Source organism: Eurytemora carolleeae, unplaced genomic scaffold, assembly GCF_000591075.1.
Source record: "Eurytemora carolleeae unplaced genomic scaffold, Eaff_2.0 scaffold207, whole genome shotgun sequence".
NCBI classification, from domain to species: domain Eukaryota; kingdom Metazoa; phylum Arthropoda; class Copepoda; order Calanoida; family Temoridae; genus Eurytemora; species Eurytemora carolleeae.
This window is the reverse complement of record NW_019396121.1, coordinates 147,779-167,392: the sequence shown is the minus strand read 5'-3', so window position 1 is coordinate 167,392 and position 19,614 is coordinate 147,779. Positions and strand designations below refer to the sequence as shown.

The window sequence follows — 19,614 nt, the reverse complement described above, 5'->3', positions numbered from 1 at the left end:
TACCATTCTTGGCACCCTCATATTGAAGTTAGTTAGTTTCAGAAGCTTATATATAATAATATTGAGTAATAATATCTGTTTTGGTAATTGTTTAAAGATCTGTTTGGGTGTTTGTTTATTTGTTCGTATGTCCGATCAATTACTCCATGAACCTGAAGTGTTGAATGGTAGAACAATGTTTATACAGCTTCTAAGTTGAGTAGGTTGGATTTTATAAAGAAAGATTAGTTTTCAGGCAAAGTTGGGTTTTTAATCCATTATAAATTAACATTTTTTGTGAGTCATAAACAGCTATTTAAAATGTTGTTTTTTTACTTTGAAGCTAAGAAAAATGTGAAATGATTATATTTTTTATTTTCTATTCTTAAATACATATATTTATTTTTAAAATTAGAATTATTATCCTCTAGCCATATTTTTTATGCATACACTACACATCCAATGTCTCATTTTTAAAATCTAAGATGCGTCATTTGGTAAAAGTGCTAATTGTTCTTAATATTGCAATTTGGAAAACATAAGTTCTTCAAAACTTAAAATTGGAATTGATTTGTCAAAAGTTTCCAATATATACTAGTAACTTTTCAATATTATCAATGAACGAACCATTAAACATATAAATAAATTATACCTTGTTGCAGTATATTCATATATGAATGTAAAAACCAACCGTTCATGCAGGAACATTATACTTAATATCCTTAAAATCAGATTTTTAACCAGAAATACATGTTCAGATGGTTCTTGGTAAATATGGTCAATCCTTAAGAACCAACTAGTTTTAAAGTTAGAAAAGTGAGGATATTTTCAACAGTTATTGATCCCTGAAGAATGAAGGGTACTGTTCTGAATCTGCCATGCTTCTCTTCAAATGAAGATTACTTGAAATCACAACGATCCTTTTCTGATGAATTTGATGTATTGAGAATGAGAAAACAAATTACTCACACTCACACGTGTTAGACGGATTTTATTCCCTTGTCTCAGCCATGCATGAATCTGCGCGCTACCGCTAGTAACTCACCCTGGACTAACCAGAGTTAGAGGCATTCGATTTCTTCTATTTGAAATCTTACGCGCTTTGGTCTTTATTTAATGAAAAAGGCTAACAAATGATGTTTAATAGCAAAATTGTGATCGAACGTCACAGCTTTCTAGAATATTGAAAGAACCGTTAAATCCACGTGAACTTCAATTGAAAACTGCGGTTGAAAATTCTTAGCAAGAAAATCTGAATATGTCCATATTTTCTCAAACTAAGAATAAAAGGGTCACTTGAAATTACACCGATATTTCTCCTAGCAGAACAAGAGGTCTTCAGGAAATGATGAAAATTTGTGAAAATTTTGCTAAAGCTACTCAACTGAAATTTAGTACAAATATTCGAATAGAAAAATGTAAAACTTAATGCCTTATTTTTTCTACAGAAAGGGTTAGTTATGAAATAAAGTAATCCCAATTTTATTGAATGAATTACCTTTATCATTTGTCAACGACTTGAAACATTTAGGAAATGTTCTGCAAAGTGATAATTCAATGACCATAGATTGCAATAAAAAACAAACTATTTTCATTTCAAAAATTCATTCCCTGAACCAATTCTAACAATCCTGATGTTTTTTTAAACTGTATAGTATTAATTTTAGTAGTTTTTGGGACTTAAGTACCCAAAGTGTTTCAAAATTGTATACAGCATGGAATACTGCTATTAGAATTAGAATGTACCTAGAGATACGCATAGGCGTTCAATTGAAAGTATTTCACAATTTTTACATGTGAGACTATGTTAGCTAGCAGATGTGTGTCTTTCTATGAGACTATTGAAGAAAGTTATAAGCTTTGCATTAGATTTCTTTCTAATTTATGCGAAAATGACCTTAACACATGTCCTTGGCAAAAAATATTGTTTTGTAAATAAATTTGATCTTAGTAAAATTAAATATTTTGATGTTCCATAGGACCATGCATGAAAAGTTCCAATTTTACAAGAAACATTAAATACAAGAATGAATAATTTATTTGTTAAAGGATTCGATGATTACGTAATAACTGAAATGATGAATATGTTATGTAATGAGTAATGATCAATGTTGCCTATTTGTGCAAAATTTTGCATATTTTTTTTCTTCTTTTGTAAAACTATATTTTAAAAATATTTAAACAAATTTAAACTTCACCATTTATATATGTATGTATATACATATATATGTGTATCTTTGTGCTTGAATCAATCCTTATAGTATAAAAGTCCTATGAAACGGTAACCGCCAAAAAAGTCCTTGGAAAAAAAGTTTCTGGAAAAAAAGTCCTAAAATTTCACATTAAAAAGTCCTGTGGAAAAAAATCCTTTTATTAAAAAGTCTCCGGAAAAAAGTCCCAGGAATCCAAGGAAATTTTTTCCAAGGACTTGAGAAAATTCGGACTTTTTTTCCAAAGTTTTTATTTCCAGAAAATTTTTTCCAGGGACTTTCTTACATAGATTCTATGAAACAGATGATCTGAATAGGAAACTTTTTCAAATTTTTTAAACAAAGAAAGAGGTTTAGTACATACATGCTGGCAAGTTGCTTCTTCATTCACCAATTATTTAACAATATCTGCACTGTTTCATATTTACATTTATTTTAACTTTATACATATACATATGTACGTATTTTATCACGCAAATAAAGATTAAATTGTTTCCAGATATTATTTTTCATTTAGAATGCTGTGTTGATGACGGTTCAATGATGTATGATTAAGCAATGAAAAAGATGGGGGGTACCCGCCAAAAAAGTTCTTGGAAAAAAGTTTCCGGAAAAGTCCTAAAATTTCACACTAAAAACGTCCTGTGGAACAAAAGTCCTTTTATTAAAAAGTCTCCGGAAATAAAGTCCTACCAATTCGAGACTTTATTTTCTGGGACTTTTTTCTGGCTCCAGTATGATTTTATACAAAAAAAGTGAAAAAAGTCCTCTAAAAGTGAAAATGCATGATTCACAATGGAAAAAAAATCCTGGTTGTAAACATCCTATCAACAATCGTAGGCTTTCAGGGGCTTGTACGGGGGATTTTATACACAACTTTTCTTAGGACTTTTTTCCGCAGACTTAAAGTTCTGAGTTCAAATTACCCGAGACTTAGGACTTTTTTTCTAGGTTTTTCTTTTCCTCGGATTTATTTTCTTCAGGACTTTTTCTCCTGAGATCTTATTTCCTGAGACTTTATTGGAAAGACTTTAGGAAAAAAAGTCCCAGGAATTCAAAACACTTGGCCTTTATTTCCAGTGACATTTTTTCCAAGGAATTGAGAATATTCGGACTTTTTTCCCGAAGTTTTTATTTCCAGGTTTTTTCTAGAAACTTTTTTCCAGGGACTTTCTTACATAGATTCACAAATGGGATGGTGGAGATGTCCTATTTGATGTGGGGGGCGGGGCTGCCTAGGGAATACAGTAGCAGCAACAAATCCAGTGTTTGACCTCATAGCTTTCGTTTGATATGCATAAAGCCATAGTTAAATTGCATTTTTATTTTGAAGGTAATTTTAGGTCATTAGAGCTCGTTAGAGGTCATTAGAAGGTTAAACACTGGATTCTTTATTCTCTCCTCCCTTCCAAAATCTATCATTCTTCATTCTCTCCTCCCTTCAACGATCTATTCTTATTTATTCTCTCCTCACTTCCACGATCTATTCTTATTTATTCTCTCCTCCCTTCCAAAATCTACCATTCTTCATTCTCTCCTCCCTCCTACGATCTATTCTTATTTATTCTCTCCTCACTTCCACGATCTATTCTTATTTATTCTCTCCTCCCTTCCAAAATCTACTATTCCCTTCTCTTCTCATCTCTCCTCTTCTCTTCCCTTCTCTTCTCATCTCTCCTCTTCTCTTCCCTTCTCTTCTCATCTCTCCTCTTCTCTTCCCTTCTCTTCTCATCTCTCCTCTTCTTTTCCCTTCTCTTCTCATCTCTCCTCTTCTCTTCCCTTCTCTTCTCATCTCTCCTCTTCTCTTACCTTCTCTTCTCATCTCTCATCTCTTCTCTTCCCTTCTCTTCTCATCTCTCCTCTTCTCACTTTTCTCTTTGTCTTTCTCCTTACTACTTCCTTTCTCCTTTCTACTTCCTTTCTCCTTTCTACTTCCTTTCTCCTTTCTACTTCCTTTCTCCTTTCTACTTCCTTTTTAATTTCTCTCTTCCATATAATTCTGGCTTAAAGATTAATATTAGTATCACCAAAAATAAATATATTAATTTAATAAACCTGAAATTAGATTTCATGGATTTGGTGCTTTTATAATATTTTGGGCTTAAAGGAGGTGATATCCATGTACCCATGTCACAAAAAAAACATTAACCAAAAATTAAATATGGCAGTTTTTTATCTTCTTTGACCCAAGTGGGATTTTTTAATGAACACAAAAGCAGTGTTTGTTAACAATGTAGTATTGTAGATACATATATACGTCAAATACTGATAAAATTTAAGAGAATAACTGTTGAGTGTAAAACGGATAACCCTGGGTAACCCATTAATAAAGTGTACGTAGGAGTAATTTCATTGTTTGTAAACAAAGACGGAATATTTTTTGCAGTATACATACGTAATACAGGGTTGGTGCAACGTTTATATATGCAGAAATAATAATACTATCCATCACAAATTCAAATGTGATATCCACATGATATCACTCATCAATAATTTCTTAAAATACAACTAATTGACTGCTTAAATGTCGTCTTTCTATTCTACAAATTTATGCTTGGTATATTGTATGATGTAAATGTAAAATATCATCTATAATCTTTCTAGCTCTTTCTCTTCCTCTACCGCAACCTTAAAATAACAATTTTAATTTTCTGAAAAATAATATTACAAGTTTAAAAAAAAGAACCTGTGAAAACTTTCTCTTCTTCATAATTTTCTGGAAGATCATGTAAAACAGGTATACAACAAACATGATGGGACCTAAAATATATACAATAAACATGATGGGATCTAAAATATATACAACAAACATGATGGGACCTAAAATATATACATGATGGGACCTAAAATATATACAACAACCATGATGGGACCTAAAATATATACAACAAACATAATGGGACCTAAAATATATACAACAACCATGATGGTACCTAAAATATATACAACAACCATGATGGGACCTAAAATATATACAACAAACATAATGGGACCTAAAATATATACAACAACCATGATGGTACCTAAAATATATACAACAAACATTATGGGACCTAAAATATATACAACAAACATGATGGGACCTAAAATATATACAGCAAACATGATGGGACCTAAAATATATACAACAATCATGATGGGACCTAAAATATATACAACGAACATGATGGGACCTAAAATATATACAACAAACATGATGGGACCTAAAATATATACAACAAACATGATGGGACCTAAAATATATGCAACAACCATGATGGTACCTAAAATATATACAGCAAACATGATGGGACCTAAAATATATACAACAAACATGATGGGACCTAAAATATATACAACAATCATGATGGGACCTAAAATATATACAACAAACATGATGGTACCTAAAATAAAGCATTACAGTTGGTGAATAGTTTTAAATGGCTAGACCAACTGTCATGTATCGTATGTACATTGTACAGGATAGAAGATTATCTGACCTGTTGAGCAGAAGAAGAAACCAAGTATCGGCATTATCCCCATGTCACTGTACGGAGAAGGGAATGTTAGACTAAGAACAATGAACGCTATCCCTCCGTTCTGTATTGCAGTTTCAAGGGAAATTGCTATTATCTAAATAAGTTTTCTTATGATATCTGAGCTGACAACTTTAGAATGAGATATCCTTAGTCCCAATTACTTAATCTGAGTATCCAATAGACACACTTTTGATTTTCTTCTTAAACCGTCCTTTCTTGGATATAGTAGAGAACAATGAAAACCCGGTTTTTTAAAATTAGATAGTCCCTCCCGTTTCTGATATAATAATCTTAATTGGCGCGCAAAATTTCAAATTTATCAGCTTCATATATGCCACTCTGATTGGTTGAATTTCATACACTTTTCAGGATACAAGGACAAGATTAGGTTAGTTTCGAGATTAAGAAAAAGAGAGGATCACATATTAACCTCAATATCCACCATTCTAAAGTTTTCAGCTCTGATAAAACAGTGAATTCCAGGTAAACCATCTATTTTATTAACAACTAGCTGGAGTACCCGACTCAGGTTGCCAAGGTTTATATTATTATTAATTGTCATAGTATACCCTCGCTAGATTATAATTTCAATATTAACTAAAATGCCAGGTGTTGCCCGTAAAATTTCAAAATTTTAAAACTTTTTTAGTCCATGTCACCCCTGGGATTCCCTAAAAACTTTCAGCCAATTTTAGCTGTAAAAGATTTTTCATTCATGGACAATATTTGAAACATTATTAATAACTTCAAGATAAATTTTATCGAAAATATTACATTATGGTTTAAATTCGCCATTATATATATATATATATATATATATATATAACATTAATTTGTAAATATATTTTTGCATGTTTAAAATTATGCATATATCAATAGTGGGAAAGTTATAAGTAAACTGAATTGTTAAAACTACATTAAAATGTTTAAAATAAAAATCTAAAAACTAAAAAGCCTTCTTCGGAAGATGTTGGACTGATTTTAGATACCTGCCCTAGTATTTGAACAAGAAAATTCCAAGATTTTTGAAGCATTATATACTTACTGAAGGTTTATTCATGTTAAGGAAGAATGCTATAAACTAGATGTTTGAAGCATTATACTCTTACTGAAGGTTTATCCATGTCAAGGAAGAATGCTGTAAACTAGATGTTTATAGCATTATATACTTACTGAAGGTTTATCCATGTCAAGGAAGAATGCTATAAACTAGATGTTTGAAGCATTATACTCTTACTGAAGGTTTATCCATGTCAAGGAAGAATGCTATAAACCAGATGTTTGAAGCATTATATACTTACTTGAGGTTTATCCATCTTGAACAAGAATGCTTTAAACTAGATGTTTGAAGCATTATATACTTACGGAAGGTTTATTCATGTTAAGGAAGAATGCTATAAACTAGATGTTTGAAGCATTATATACTTACTGAAGTTTTATTCATGTTAAGGAAGAATGCTATAAACTAGATGTTTGAAGCATGATATACTTACTTAAGGTTTATTCACGTTAAACAAGAATGCTTTAAACTAGATGTTTGAAGCATTATATACTTACTCGAGGTTTATCCATGTTAAGGAAGAATGCTATAAACTAGACGTTTGAAGCATTATATACTTACTCGAGGTTTATCCATGTTAAACAAGAATGCTTTAAACTAGATGTTTGAAGCATTATATACTTACTGAAGGTTTATCCATGTTAAGGAAGAATGCTATAAACTAGACGTTTGAAGCATTATATACTTACTCGAGGTTTATCCATGTTAAACAAGAATGAAATAAACTAGATGTTTGAAGCATTATATACTTACTTGAGGTTTATCCATGTTAAACAAGAATGCTAAACCAGATGTTTTAAGCATTATATACTTACTTGAGGTTTATCCATGTTAAGGAAGAATGCTATAAACTAGATGTTTGAAGCATTATATACTTACTTGAGGTTTATTCACGTTAAACAAGAATACTATAAACTAGATGTTTGAAGCATTAGATACTTACTTGAGGTTTATCCATGTTAAGGAAGAATGCTATAAACTAGACGTTTGAAGCTTTATAAACTTACTCGAGGTTTATCCATGTTAAACAAGAATGCAATAAACTAGATGTTTTAAGCATTATATACATACTCGAGGTTTATCCATGTTAAACAAGAATGCTAAACCAGATAATTAAGCATTATATACTTACTTGAGGTTTATTCATCTTGAACAAGAATGCTAAAACATTATATACTTACTTGAGGTTAATCCATCTTGAACAAGAATGCTAAACCAGATGTTTTAAGCATTATATACTTACTTGAGGTTTATCCATCTTGAACAAGAATGCTAAACCAGCCCCAAAAGCATATCCTACCAATCCCAGTAGGGTTCCAGATATCTGAACAAATATAGAAATTTTAATAATGACCGACAGGTGAATTGTAAGTTTGAATTGACTTATTTTTCAAAAATAAATAAAAATTTTTAAATAAAAATTTTCAGACACATAAGTTATAACTTTAACAAAGTGCAAAACCCATAACGAAAAGTCTCAAGTAGAAAGAATATGTTGAAAATTTTAATCTGTTTTCACCAAGCTATCCAATAAAAGTTACACATTAAACCCTAAATAAAATTGACTCTTTATTTAATCTATGAGTTCCAGCCATCATTTAATAATGAAATTTGCTGGTTCAGCTCACGAATTATGCGAAATCCTTATTAAAGTCAAATTAAATTTCACTTCTAAATAATGTTTCAACAGTACAAGGTTCATGATTTATATAAAATTTGGATTGTTGAAAGGAATGAAGACGTAGTTTCAAGTGATCCATTACTTTCAGAGTAAGTTTTCTGATTCACAAAGATACCCTAATAACCTTTATCTGATTAAGAATGAATAAGATTTCCATGTTTTTCTATCTGAAAATTGATTATTTTCCTCATTAACAAAGACTTGCGCATTTCTTCTTCAGAAACAATGTGGTAAATTAAATATTTACACCAAACACAATGATATCTTCAATATTATCAATCAGATAAAAAGTTTTAAAAAGTGCCATCGGGCATGGCCCGCCATCAATGGAAGGTCCCTTGAATTTACGCTTACAATCCAATGTGAGGGAATAGTATGAATCCCAGTTTCTTTAAAATAGATATTTGTTTGCTGACCAGATGTTGCCAAGTAGCAAGGTAGAAGAAGAATAAATTGTTCCATGTTCCAACTGCAGGAAGTATTAACAAGCAGGTAAAGAAGAAAGGTCGAGATATCTTCTCCTTCAACATCTTACCAGCCCGAGGGAAGTAGTGCTAATGGAAACATTTTATTAAAAACAAGCTGAAGTAATTACTAACGTTACTCATGATTACTCCAGCCGTTTACCCGCACTTGGTCTTAAATTAAGATTTTAGCTGAAGTACTCGGCGTTGCCCGTTGAATCAAAAATATTTTTTTTAAATTAGCCTTTGTCACCCCCGGGGTACACATGGGTTCCTCAACAAAATTTCAGCCAATTTGGTCCAGCCGTTTGGCCAGCTATAGCGAACGTTTAAATGAGTAAAGAGCTTTATTATTTAGATATTAGCTTAGGAACCCAGCGCTCCCAAGGCGTTACTAAAAGTTACTCTCGCCGTTTACCCGCACTTAAACGATTTTACAGGGAAACTAAATTTTCTCTATTAACGTCGACCCACTCAACTTAGAATCTCAAAAACCAAACTAAAAACATTCCCATGGGCCTCTCGAGTTCCCCGATCAAAATTTGAGGCAAATCGGTCCAGGTGTTTCTGAGTTATGATCGGATAAACAAACAGAGATTACAACTTTATATAATATAGTTACTTTTCTTCATGGACAAAAGAAATAGATATTTAAGATATTTTAGAGATGAGATCAAATTACAAATGGGTGCCTTTAAAGGGTCTGTAATCGTTATTTTAATTGACCCTCCATGCAAAGACAGGAGTGAACGATTTACAACGGTACCCTTACAACCTTAATCTGATCAAAAATGTGAATGATATCGTCGTATTTCTGACTCAAAAAGTGTCTATTTCTGTCAATTCATACACATGATCAGACTAAGCTTTTAAACCGTTGTAAATCAGGCATAACCATCTTTGCATGGAGGCTTACTTGAAATTACGCTTACAGTCCCTTTAATATATTTAATCTCAGCAATATGCAAATCAAATTAAATCAAATCTTGAAGGGTGGGATTGCTTTAGGCTCCGTTTTGCAAATAAATTCATTAGAAATTCAGAGCTTTTTCACTATCATTTACTACTTATTTTTTTCTCTTTTTTTAATTTACCTTAAAAGCAACACCTATGAGAATGGGAAATGTAAAAGAAACCAATGATATGACCAATCTAACAAATATCAAAGAAGTACATACATTAAAGTTTTACTGATTAAATCTACAGTTTTTCTCACAATGAGGCAAAAATGTTATAATTAAATTTTTTAATGATAACTTTATTTTTTACTTTTCAATTAAATAGCTTCAAAAGAATTTTTACTTTTTAATTAAAATTTTTTTGATTTAATTAAAACATTTTCGATTTAATTAAACTTTTTAATGAAGAAATACCTAAGATATGGAATAGGAATTGTTTTGCTGACTAATGGTGTTCCAAGAACATAGATCCAGAGAGAGGTAAAAGCAAAACTAAAAATACAAACATTTGATTTTTTTTTTATGAAAAGTGAAAGACACATATTTTTCCTTTTGGATATATCGAGTTATACAAGACAAAAATATCTAGAAAGACACAAAAGAAAAAAAACGAAATGTTTATAGATTTTAAAAGTTTAATGTATTTTTGAAAAGCCTGTACCTGGCTACAGAGGATAGGAACGTCATGGTAACTGACAGATTAACATCCCCTCCAAACATGGCGGCCTAAATCAAGAAAAAATCTTTAAATCTTAGTTTAGATTATTTGAATAAATTTTTTTATTTTTTCTCATTATTAAGTTTCACTGGTGGATAATAAGACAAAAGAACTGTTAGTGTTTTTAGAATAGATCATATGAACTTTATGAACAATTGTTGAACGGTAAAACATGAGTCTGCAGTTGTGTTCCTCAATCCCTAAAAAAACAAACAAAGTATATTGTTATCTGTAAAGGATAAGCCTTCAATGGCAACCTGTAACTCATCAAATATAACTCTTCAAATGACAAACTTGATTTGACAAAGAAAGCAATTAGCTTACATCTGCCCAGGGGAATCATGAATATCAGAATAAAGACTGAATAAATCACGTACAGTCGTCTCTGAAGTCTCATCATTTGTGGGCAACTCTGTATCAAATGTAATGTTATGTACATGGTTTGGCATGAGATCACTGAATTGGACTTTACAGACGCAAAAAAATGTTTTAAATATAATTTCGTTCTATGGTCACTGATGAATGTTAACAAATAGTTCTGTTACTTCCTTCTTCAAATAAGTGAACCCTTTAAATCTTATGTTTTTTATTAGCGGATTGATTATTTTTTTTTACCCAAAAGTTAGAAGCTGCTCCTCCTGGTGAGCAGCCAAGAAGCAGCAGTCCTAGCCTCTCATAGTTAGTACTCAGCAGGGCCCATCCTTCGAAGAAAATTAGTACTTTGCAGCGTCTATCAATATTATAAAAAGTCATAAAGAAAAAAAAGAAATAGAAATTTTTTTAAAATTGTCTGCTGTACTAAATGTGCATTTTTTATTCTTATTGTTTTTTCTGTGAAGGGGCTCAATGAACTTATGCAATATTTTTTTTTACAAAAATCACAATATATTTGTAAATGCATGGTATATTCCAGCCATGGAATTAAATTTTAAATTTCTAAGGGTCCATTTTAAATTTTTTTCTATACTTTGCGTATGAATTTGCTTTTAGAACATCAGCCATTTTCAGTTTTATGGGGAGAATCCCAAATAAATTATCGGTGACAAGACTAATCAATTCCCCCCCCCCCCCAAAAAAAAAATCTATTTTAAAAACTAAATTTCTTCTAGTTTAGTTATCAATCCTACCTATGAGATAAGAACCAATAGGCATAACAAGAAACTAAAATAGAATGTTTTTAAATAAGTTTCATATTTTCACATTTTGAGAATGATATTTATAAAAAATAATGAATAAAACTAGTTTACCTGGCTAAGCATCCCAACTGCTGGACCAATAGGTCTCTTTAAAACAAAATGATTGTTTTATTAACTTTTAGAATATTAAACAAAGAGAATTTCACGAATTAGGAGAACTAAACATAATTTAAATTTTATCTTTTCTGTCTTTGAAAGTTTTTGAATAACAAATTATACTCTAAAAATATCTTTTCGTTTGATAAGACAATTGTTGAATTCAAATTATATTTCTTATAATTCTTAAATAAATGCGCGATTCACAAAGAAACTCTTCAAAACTTTGTCAAAGCAAAAATAACAGAAGCTAGAAAAATGACATAAACGTTCTCATTTTTCTTTAGGTAGCGTTGTGAACCGGGTGTGTAACTCTTTAAACGGAGGCTAATTTTGAAGTACGTTTACAGTCCCTTTAAATGTTTGGTTTACCTTTAGAGTTTGTAGAACTATTTGAATATCTATATCTAGACCCATGAGAGTTAAAGCTAAACCTAGGACTACAGTAAACAACAAGGTCACCAGAGTATTCATCTTCTCCTAGATATAGATATAGGACTAGGTATAGTTCTAGGTTTAGGTCTAGGTCTAGGTCTAGGCCTAGGTCTAGGTCTAGGTCTAGGTCTAGATCTAGATCTAGGTCTAGGTCTAGGTCTAGGTCTAGGTCTAGGTCTAGGTCTAGGTCTAGGTCTAGGTCTAGGTCTAGGCCTAGGTCTGTAGGTCTTGGCCTAGGTCTGTAGGTCTTGGCTTAGGTCTATATATGTCTAGGTCTATGTTCAGGTCCAGGTCTAGGTCTAGATATATGTCTAGATCTAGGTTAGGTTTATAATTATATGATCCAGGTTTCAAGTCCCAAGTACTGAATCTAGGACCAGGTTTATTACGGTAAATCTAGGAATAGGTAGATTTTAGATCTTCAATGTTAATGCGTTTGTATAGGGAGGTTCATTTGGTAATCTGGGTTAAGGTAAAGGAAGGCGTAATTCAATTTCTGGAGTTCAGGTCTAAGCCCGATTTTATGTATTTCTGGATCAAGCTATATTTCTAAGTTTAGGTTTATACTTACACTTTGACGTTTAACAACCAGTTCTATATCTGGAGAATCCAGGTAAACCTTGACTCCTCTCTCCTCAGTATAAAACCTGAAACAAAGATTCAGCGCATTCACATTTTACATGAAATAACAACAAAGTTATGTTTTATAAGTCACCAAGAGCATTTAAAGCTTACAATAAGTTTTAAAAACACAAGTTAAAGGAATTGAGTCTTTGCAACAAATCCCAATTTTCTTATACCTATATATCTACAACCAAACTATGTAAACCTTAGATATTTTTGATTTTGAACTTTGATTTTTTGATATAACAGAAATAATAGTTTGAAATTTTCTAAGGTCTACAACATTGGGTTGTTAAGATATAGGGATTTAAAAACCAGAGTTTGTGACAAAGACTCAATTCCTTTGTTTTAAAGATCATTTGTTGCAATTTATCAATAATTTTGTTTTTATCTTGTAATTACTGATAAAAAAGGAGATTAAACAAATGGAATTTTTTATGCATTTTAAAGTTTTAAATTTAGGTCGCACAGGACGGCTTCTAATTCAGAAGGGGGTCTTTTATCTTACATTGTTTTTATCGAAAGCCTTGTTTCTAATCCAATTCCAAAGTGGTTAAATATATGAATTATAGACCTTCTCAATTTTATGTACTCTATGAACAAATATGTCAATATAAACAAACTCTGATTTTCCAATCCCTATATCTTTACAACCCAATGTTGGGACTTTAGATATTTCAAACTTCTGTTAGATCTAACACTCCATGTTTAAAATATCAAAGGTGTACACCATCGGGTTGTAAACATAAAGGGTTTAGAAAATTTTAGTTTGTGGCAAAGCTAAGACTCGAATTTTTGCGTTCATGGTTTTTCAATAAAAGAAACTCCAGACCAAACAGATTCTAGTACAATTGCTGGCAACAGCTGTATTCTTACGCCACAAGTGTCAATTCAGTTTTTGTGTCCGACAAAATTATTATTGATAGTGTTAATTTTAGAATAAAGTGCTTATCTTGATGTAATATAAGTACAATCTTATTTGTACTTTATTTTCTGTTTTTACGCTTTTTTTATTTAATCTTGGAAAACATGTCAACTAGAATGAGATAAATTCGTTTTCCTTGTTATAATTGACACTTGTGAAGTCGTGTATAATTGGTCCATTTCTCTGTTGCCAACTATTGTACTTTATAATCTTTTTGACTCAAGACAATAACAAAAAACGACGATATCTTCCTCATTGTGCAGAGATAACGGATTAAATTAAGGGGTCACTTGAAAGTACGGTCCCTTTAATTCCTCACCTATAGAAGCCTCCTAGTTTTTTTACGCGAAAAGGAAGCTATGAAGAAAACAGATTCTAAAAGTAAATCGATTTGATTTAATAAAATCTTTGATTTAAAAATCGCCGTTTTAGTAATTTTTTTTACATTTAAATAATTCTTTTTAACAATAATTTTAAATTACAAGATTTATTCAAGCATAAATAATTTGTTTTAAAGGTATCGCTTAAATCAAAGATTTTAATAAATCTAATCGAATTCACATTATAATTTGTTTTCTTACTATCTTTCTTTTCGCGTAAAAAAACTTTAAAATTTTTAATATGAAATTTATACCAAATAGCGGAGGCTCTGTGCTATATAGCAAATCTGGGAGGCTCATGGCGGCCGAGGGTTCCCTCCCATACTCACCTGATATAATAAATTCCTAATAGATCTGAGGATAGATGTACAGTAATATTGTTAACATCTAATTCTAGATTTAAACATTTCATTTCACTCAGAACATACGGACCATTCGATTCCCAGCATACCTAAACATTCAATCAATCAATCATCTTTAAACTGAGCTGTAGACTTTTAAATGGCTTAAATCGCGTATGTTTGGTTGAACTGTTTATGGCTAGAATCTTGTATGTATGGTTGGCCTGTTTATGACATATATAGTTCACCTGTTTATGCCATGAATAATATTTGTATAGTTGGCCTATTTATGACATGTATGGTTCATCTGTTTATGCCATGAATAATATTTGTATAGTTGAACTATTTATGACCTGTATGGTTCACCTGTTTATGCCAAGAATAATATTTGTATAGTTGACCTTTTTATGACGTGTATGGTTCACCTGTTTATGCCATGAATAATATTTGTATAGTTGACCTATTTATGACATATATGGTTCACCTGTTTATGCCATGAATAATATTTGTATAGTTGACCTTTTTATGACGTGTATGGTTCACCTGTCTATATCTCGAATAGTTGGACAATATTGTGAAATTCATTTCTTCACTTACACTTCCCTTCAGAACCCTGGGATACACCTAAACAAAGAAACTGAAAAATAATTTAAAAAAATTTACAAACGTGATTCCGAAAATTGCCAATCTTATGAATTTCATTCTCTAATTTGATCATTCTAATTCTTCAGCAGAGATGAAGTACTAACCCTGAGCCCAGGTTCTAGGTCAAGGATTTCCAGGAACTCATCAGGGTTTATCTCCGATACTTTCTCCGCCATCTGATCATTCTGCTGATCCTCTCCAACCTTCTCATCTTCTTTCAAACCTTCAGGAAAGTTAACTTTTGTTTCATTTATAAAACCGGGATGTTATGAACACTTTTCTATCCCGGCTCTGTCAGGTGTTTTAATACGACTTAACCCAATCTACCCCGCATTCAGGTAGGAATTCTAAAGATAGCTCTTTAAACAGTGAATCCTCAATTTTTACGAAGCAAGGAGACTTCTCAGGAATGTACAGGATTACCCTCAAAGGATGAGACTGTAAAGACGACCTTAAAGGAAGTGTTCGCGAAAAATGAAAGGGGGCACAGGCTTAATGAAATATAAAAAGCGCTTTTGATCGCTACTAATCTTACTTCTATCTGTTGCGTCTATAAGGAAAAATTGTTAAAAACGACTCACACCGGAGAACGCAGTGTCAATACAAATTCGGAAAGATGCAACATTCAACTCGGATCGTAAACAAATCAATTTAATTCCAAACAAATCATTCAGATATTACAAACAGTAGTCATCGATTATTTTTCGACGCATTTGTATATAGTTGATTTTTCATAATATGTTTTGATTTTATTTTTTAAAATAATATTTAGCTTACAACTTGTTTTCGAACATTCCTGGAAAATATGAAAATGTCGTCTTCATTATCAAAAATCGAAACAGGAATAAATGCTTTCAACTCTCAGTTCATGAAAAATACAAAATATTATGAAACATCAACTATTTACGAATGCGTCGAAAAATAATCGATGACTATTGTTTGTAATATCTGAATGATTTGTTTGGAATTAAATTGATTTGTTTATGATCCGAGTTGAATGTTGCATCTTTCTGAATTTGTATGGACACTACGTTCTTCGGTATTACTCGTTTTTAACAATTTTCTCCTTTTAGACGCCACAGATAGAAGTAAGATTAGTAGCGATCAAAAGCGCTTTTATCGCATTAAGCCTACATCCCCTTTCATGATGTTAAGGTTAATTGGAGACTTCTGTTTTGAATATTGTCTGTTTACAGCAAAATTAAAGATTTTACAAAGAAAGAAAATAATACAGCTGCAAAGAATCATTAACACAAGGAAATATTTCAGTCTGAAGTCTCATTCTTTGTGGGTAACCCTGTAATTACAAATAATAAAAGATTTAAAACAGGGTTTTTATGATATTGTTAAATTATAAAAGTAGTAAGTTTTTTCCTGAAATTGTGCGAGGAACGATGAATACAGTTAAAAAGATTATTACCAAGTATTTCATTGCTTGACCTGAAATTGAAAGTGAAAAAGTACACTACAAGCCAGAATATTTAGAGGGATATGTGAGATTGTTACCAGTTATAATTGAAGAGGTCAAATGATCTTTTGACTATTAGAATTGCATACAAAAACATTCAGAAATAGTTATTAAAATTTAAAATGACAGAATCTTGAACAAAATGACAGAAATGGCAAAGAGAGATTTAATTGGGGGGGGGGGGTAAACCGTACAGGAGTTATGCTAATAAAAAAGCTTATTTATGCCAAATGATGAATATATTTATATATATTTATTTTTCTCCCAAGCAATACACAGGTTATCCGAGGAATCAGTTACAGGAAATGATTCTCGAGAAATTCCTCGGAAATTCTTCAAAGAAAGTCAACACGGTTGGAGAATCTGGGGAAATTCCTCACTTTTGTTACTTGGGTAGCTACATGGTTGATTGATTGATAGTAACAGACATAATACTACGAGTTGAATATTGCTTGTTTAGACGAGTAGCTGGAAGTTGGTTAAACTGAGTGAGGAAGACGACATTCGGGAGCACCCCTGCAGAAAAGCCCTATTTAATTGCTGTACAAATTTTTTCGTGTTTAAAAACCTCCTCGGTAGCATGAGTTAGATTGAAAAAAATACATTTATGTTTTCTATAAATTTTTACTTAAATTCAATTTGAATACTTTAATGTATATATGCGCACTGCAAACATAAAAATATTCATTTAAGACAAGAGTTATCACATTGCCATTCATTTAAGATAAACAGAAGTTTTAAAATTTCTTAAAAATATTTTCTTTAAATATTAGGTAAAGGAATTGAGTTTTTGCCACAAACTAAAATCTTCTGATTCCAATATCTTTGCAATCTTATGGTGCATACTATTGATATTTCAAACTTAGATTATTAATAGTTTGAAATATCTAAAGTCTACGACATTGGGTTACAAAGGTATAGAGATTAGAAAATCAGAGTTTGTGGAAAAAACTCAACTCCTTTTAAAAAATGATCTTTGATTAAAAAAATACAATCTTAAAGGGACAGTAAAGGAAAAATTAAAGGGGGTATAGGCTGAAAACTAATCACTACAGCTAAAGCTACAGTTCCCACGTGTAATGTATCGTGTTTTCATTTTACATCCGAAAATTTTGATTTAATATTATTTTAAATGAGAGAGAAATTACGATTAAAAATAATTTTGATTGAAAGAGAGAGGGAGCGAGTGACCATATTTTTTAGATCACCCTGAACTTGCCCTTAGTTTTCGGTGTGTACTGCAGTACGTAATCTGCCGTACACGTACTGACTTAAGATATAGTACCATTTAGTGGAGAGTGAGATATCTATGGGGGATAATATCGGAATGACGAGTGAATAAAAGAAGTGCGGACCAACGTTAAAGCGACTGTTGAAATAAATTCGAGTGACACTCTATTTTCATTTTCGATTCACAACGTACCTTAATTAGATATTCGTAAAAGGCCAAAAAGGCGAGAATTGCTTGATTTCTCTTGGAAAACTGAATAAATTCTATCGTGGGTCTTTAATATAAATATGTTTTAAGATATAACAACGACGATATCTTCCTCTTTGTTACTTAGATAAAGGTTTAAATGGTACCCTTGTGGTTCGGACAGAAAGGTTTAAATGGTACCCTTGTGGTTCGGACATGCCCTTCTATAGATGGAGCTGCTCACTTTAAATTACATTTACAGTCAAGTCAAATTATTCTTAATAAACTTGAGTTCAGTGTGAACAAAATTAATAAATTGAACATGTTGAAACTATTTTTTCATCTTAACCTTACATAATCACTCAGCCGGAGTACCGCAGGAGTACTATACAAGACTGTGTTATCTTTTTGATTTTTATTACATAATCTAAAATTTATATTATTTATGATTTTTATCTTTCTTTAAAATTAAAATATTTCTTATAATCAGTTTAAGTCTTTATACATTCTATCTATGTGATGCAGAAATAAAGGGTGGCGTTATCTTTACACATACACAAGCAACAATGGTGTATTAAACGTATTTTAAGGTTTTCAAACTTTTTTACGAATTTGGTATAGATCACATGATAATTTTTGTTGTTCTAACTTTAAATGTTATTTTCATATATATTTCATTATATAATCTAAAATTTACATTATTTACAATTTTTATCAATATTGCTGAACGTACTTACAGTAAATCAAAACTATTTTTATAACTAATAAAGATAAAACAAATATAATTCGACGGGTGGAATCTTTTAAATTATTAAATCGTTGAAACTTGGTTTAGCATTTGAAAATATATAGAAATACACTCTGTTTCGCAACTTTCGTAGCGAATGGAAATAGACTATTCATCCCTGTAGAAGTTAGTAATCATCCCTGCAATTAGCGGCTGTCTTAGAAACAAAGAAGAGTCGGTAAAACTCGTTCTTTCCAGTTTTGTCATACGTAACAGGCTTTTTGTACTGTACACCGCCATGTTCTTAGGTTCTAGAATATTCAGTATGGTTTAAACTTTCATGTTAACAGTATATTTTCGTATGATAAAGTGATTGTATTCCGAGGACCATCGAGGTGAGTTCCTTTTATATATTAAATAATGTAAATGTTCCGTTTAAATAGTCTTCTTCGCAGTTTTTAATGCCGAGTATGTTATGATTTATTCAATTATGAGATTTATTGGATATTTAACTACTTAAGCTTTTCTGTGATCTATTCGTGTCTCATCTGTCCTTTTATTTGCCAGATTGAACCTTCAAAATAAACATAAAAGACTTATCCTGTCTTATTATGGAGAGATCTACAGTTAGAGGAGAGGGTTTCAATTCAAAGCGCTGTAGGAATACAGTAAATTTTTATTCTTTTAAGCAACATTAGGGTAGTTGCGAAACACACTCTGACCCTCTTAAATATGATTTATTTGGCATATACAGGAAAGCAAATGTTTAAA

General features: G+C 31.3%; 1 protein-coding gene across 1 annotated transcript; it reads right to left on the bottom strand.

Annotated features, from left to right (window-relative positions):
• Window positions 1-4,212: 4,212 nt before the first annotated feature.
• LOC111695565 (sodium/bile acid cotransporter) lies at window positions 4,213-18,496 on the bottom strand. The gene is made up of 19 exons (XM_023464931.1): window positions 18,471-18,496; window positions 18,123-18,182; window positions 16,606-16,671; window positions 15,336-15,454; window positions 15,130-15,210; window positions 14,575-14,696; window positions 12,888-12,963; window positions 12,254-12,361; window positions 11,837-11,872; window positions 11,717-11,750; window positions 11,205-11,290; window positions 10,533-10,597; window positions 10,286-10,363; window positions 10,007-10,064; window positions 8,865-9,002; window positions 8,011-8,091; window positions 5,669-5,801; window positions 4,876-4,949; window positions 4,213-4,817 (listed from the first exon to the last, which is right to left on the bottom strand). Exons 3-19 carry the CDS (start codon window positions 16,661-16,663, stop codon window positions 4,779-4,781), a joined length of 1,386 nt encoding a protein of 461 aa, XP_023320699.1. The 5' UTR covers window positions 16,664-16,671; window positions 18,123-18,182; window positions 18,471-18,496; the 3' UTR covers window positions 4,213-4,778.
• Window positions 18,497-19,614: the final 1,118 nt, after the last annotated feature.

Excerpts from the sequence above, each read along its gene's own strand:
- LOC111695565 (XM_023464931.1), bottom strand. The coding sequence starts at position 16,663 with ATGAAATACTTGGTAATAATCTTTTTAACTGTATTCATCGTTCCTCGC. Across the intron at positions 11,291-11,716 it reads TATTGGTTCTTATCTCATAG|GATGGGCCCTGCTGAGTACT; the intron begins GTAGGATTGATA and ends TTTTCTTCGAAG. Across the intron at positions 10,364-10,532 it reads TTCCTATCCTCTGTAGCCAG|TTTTGCTTTTACCTCTCTCT; the intron begins GTACAGGCTTTT and ends TTGTATTTTTAG.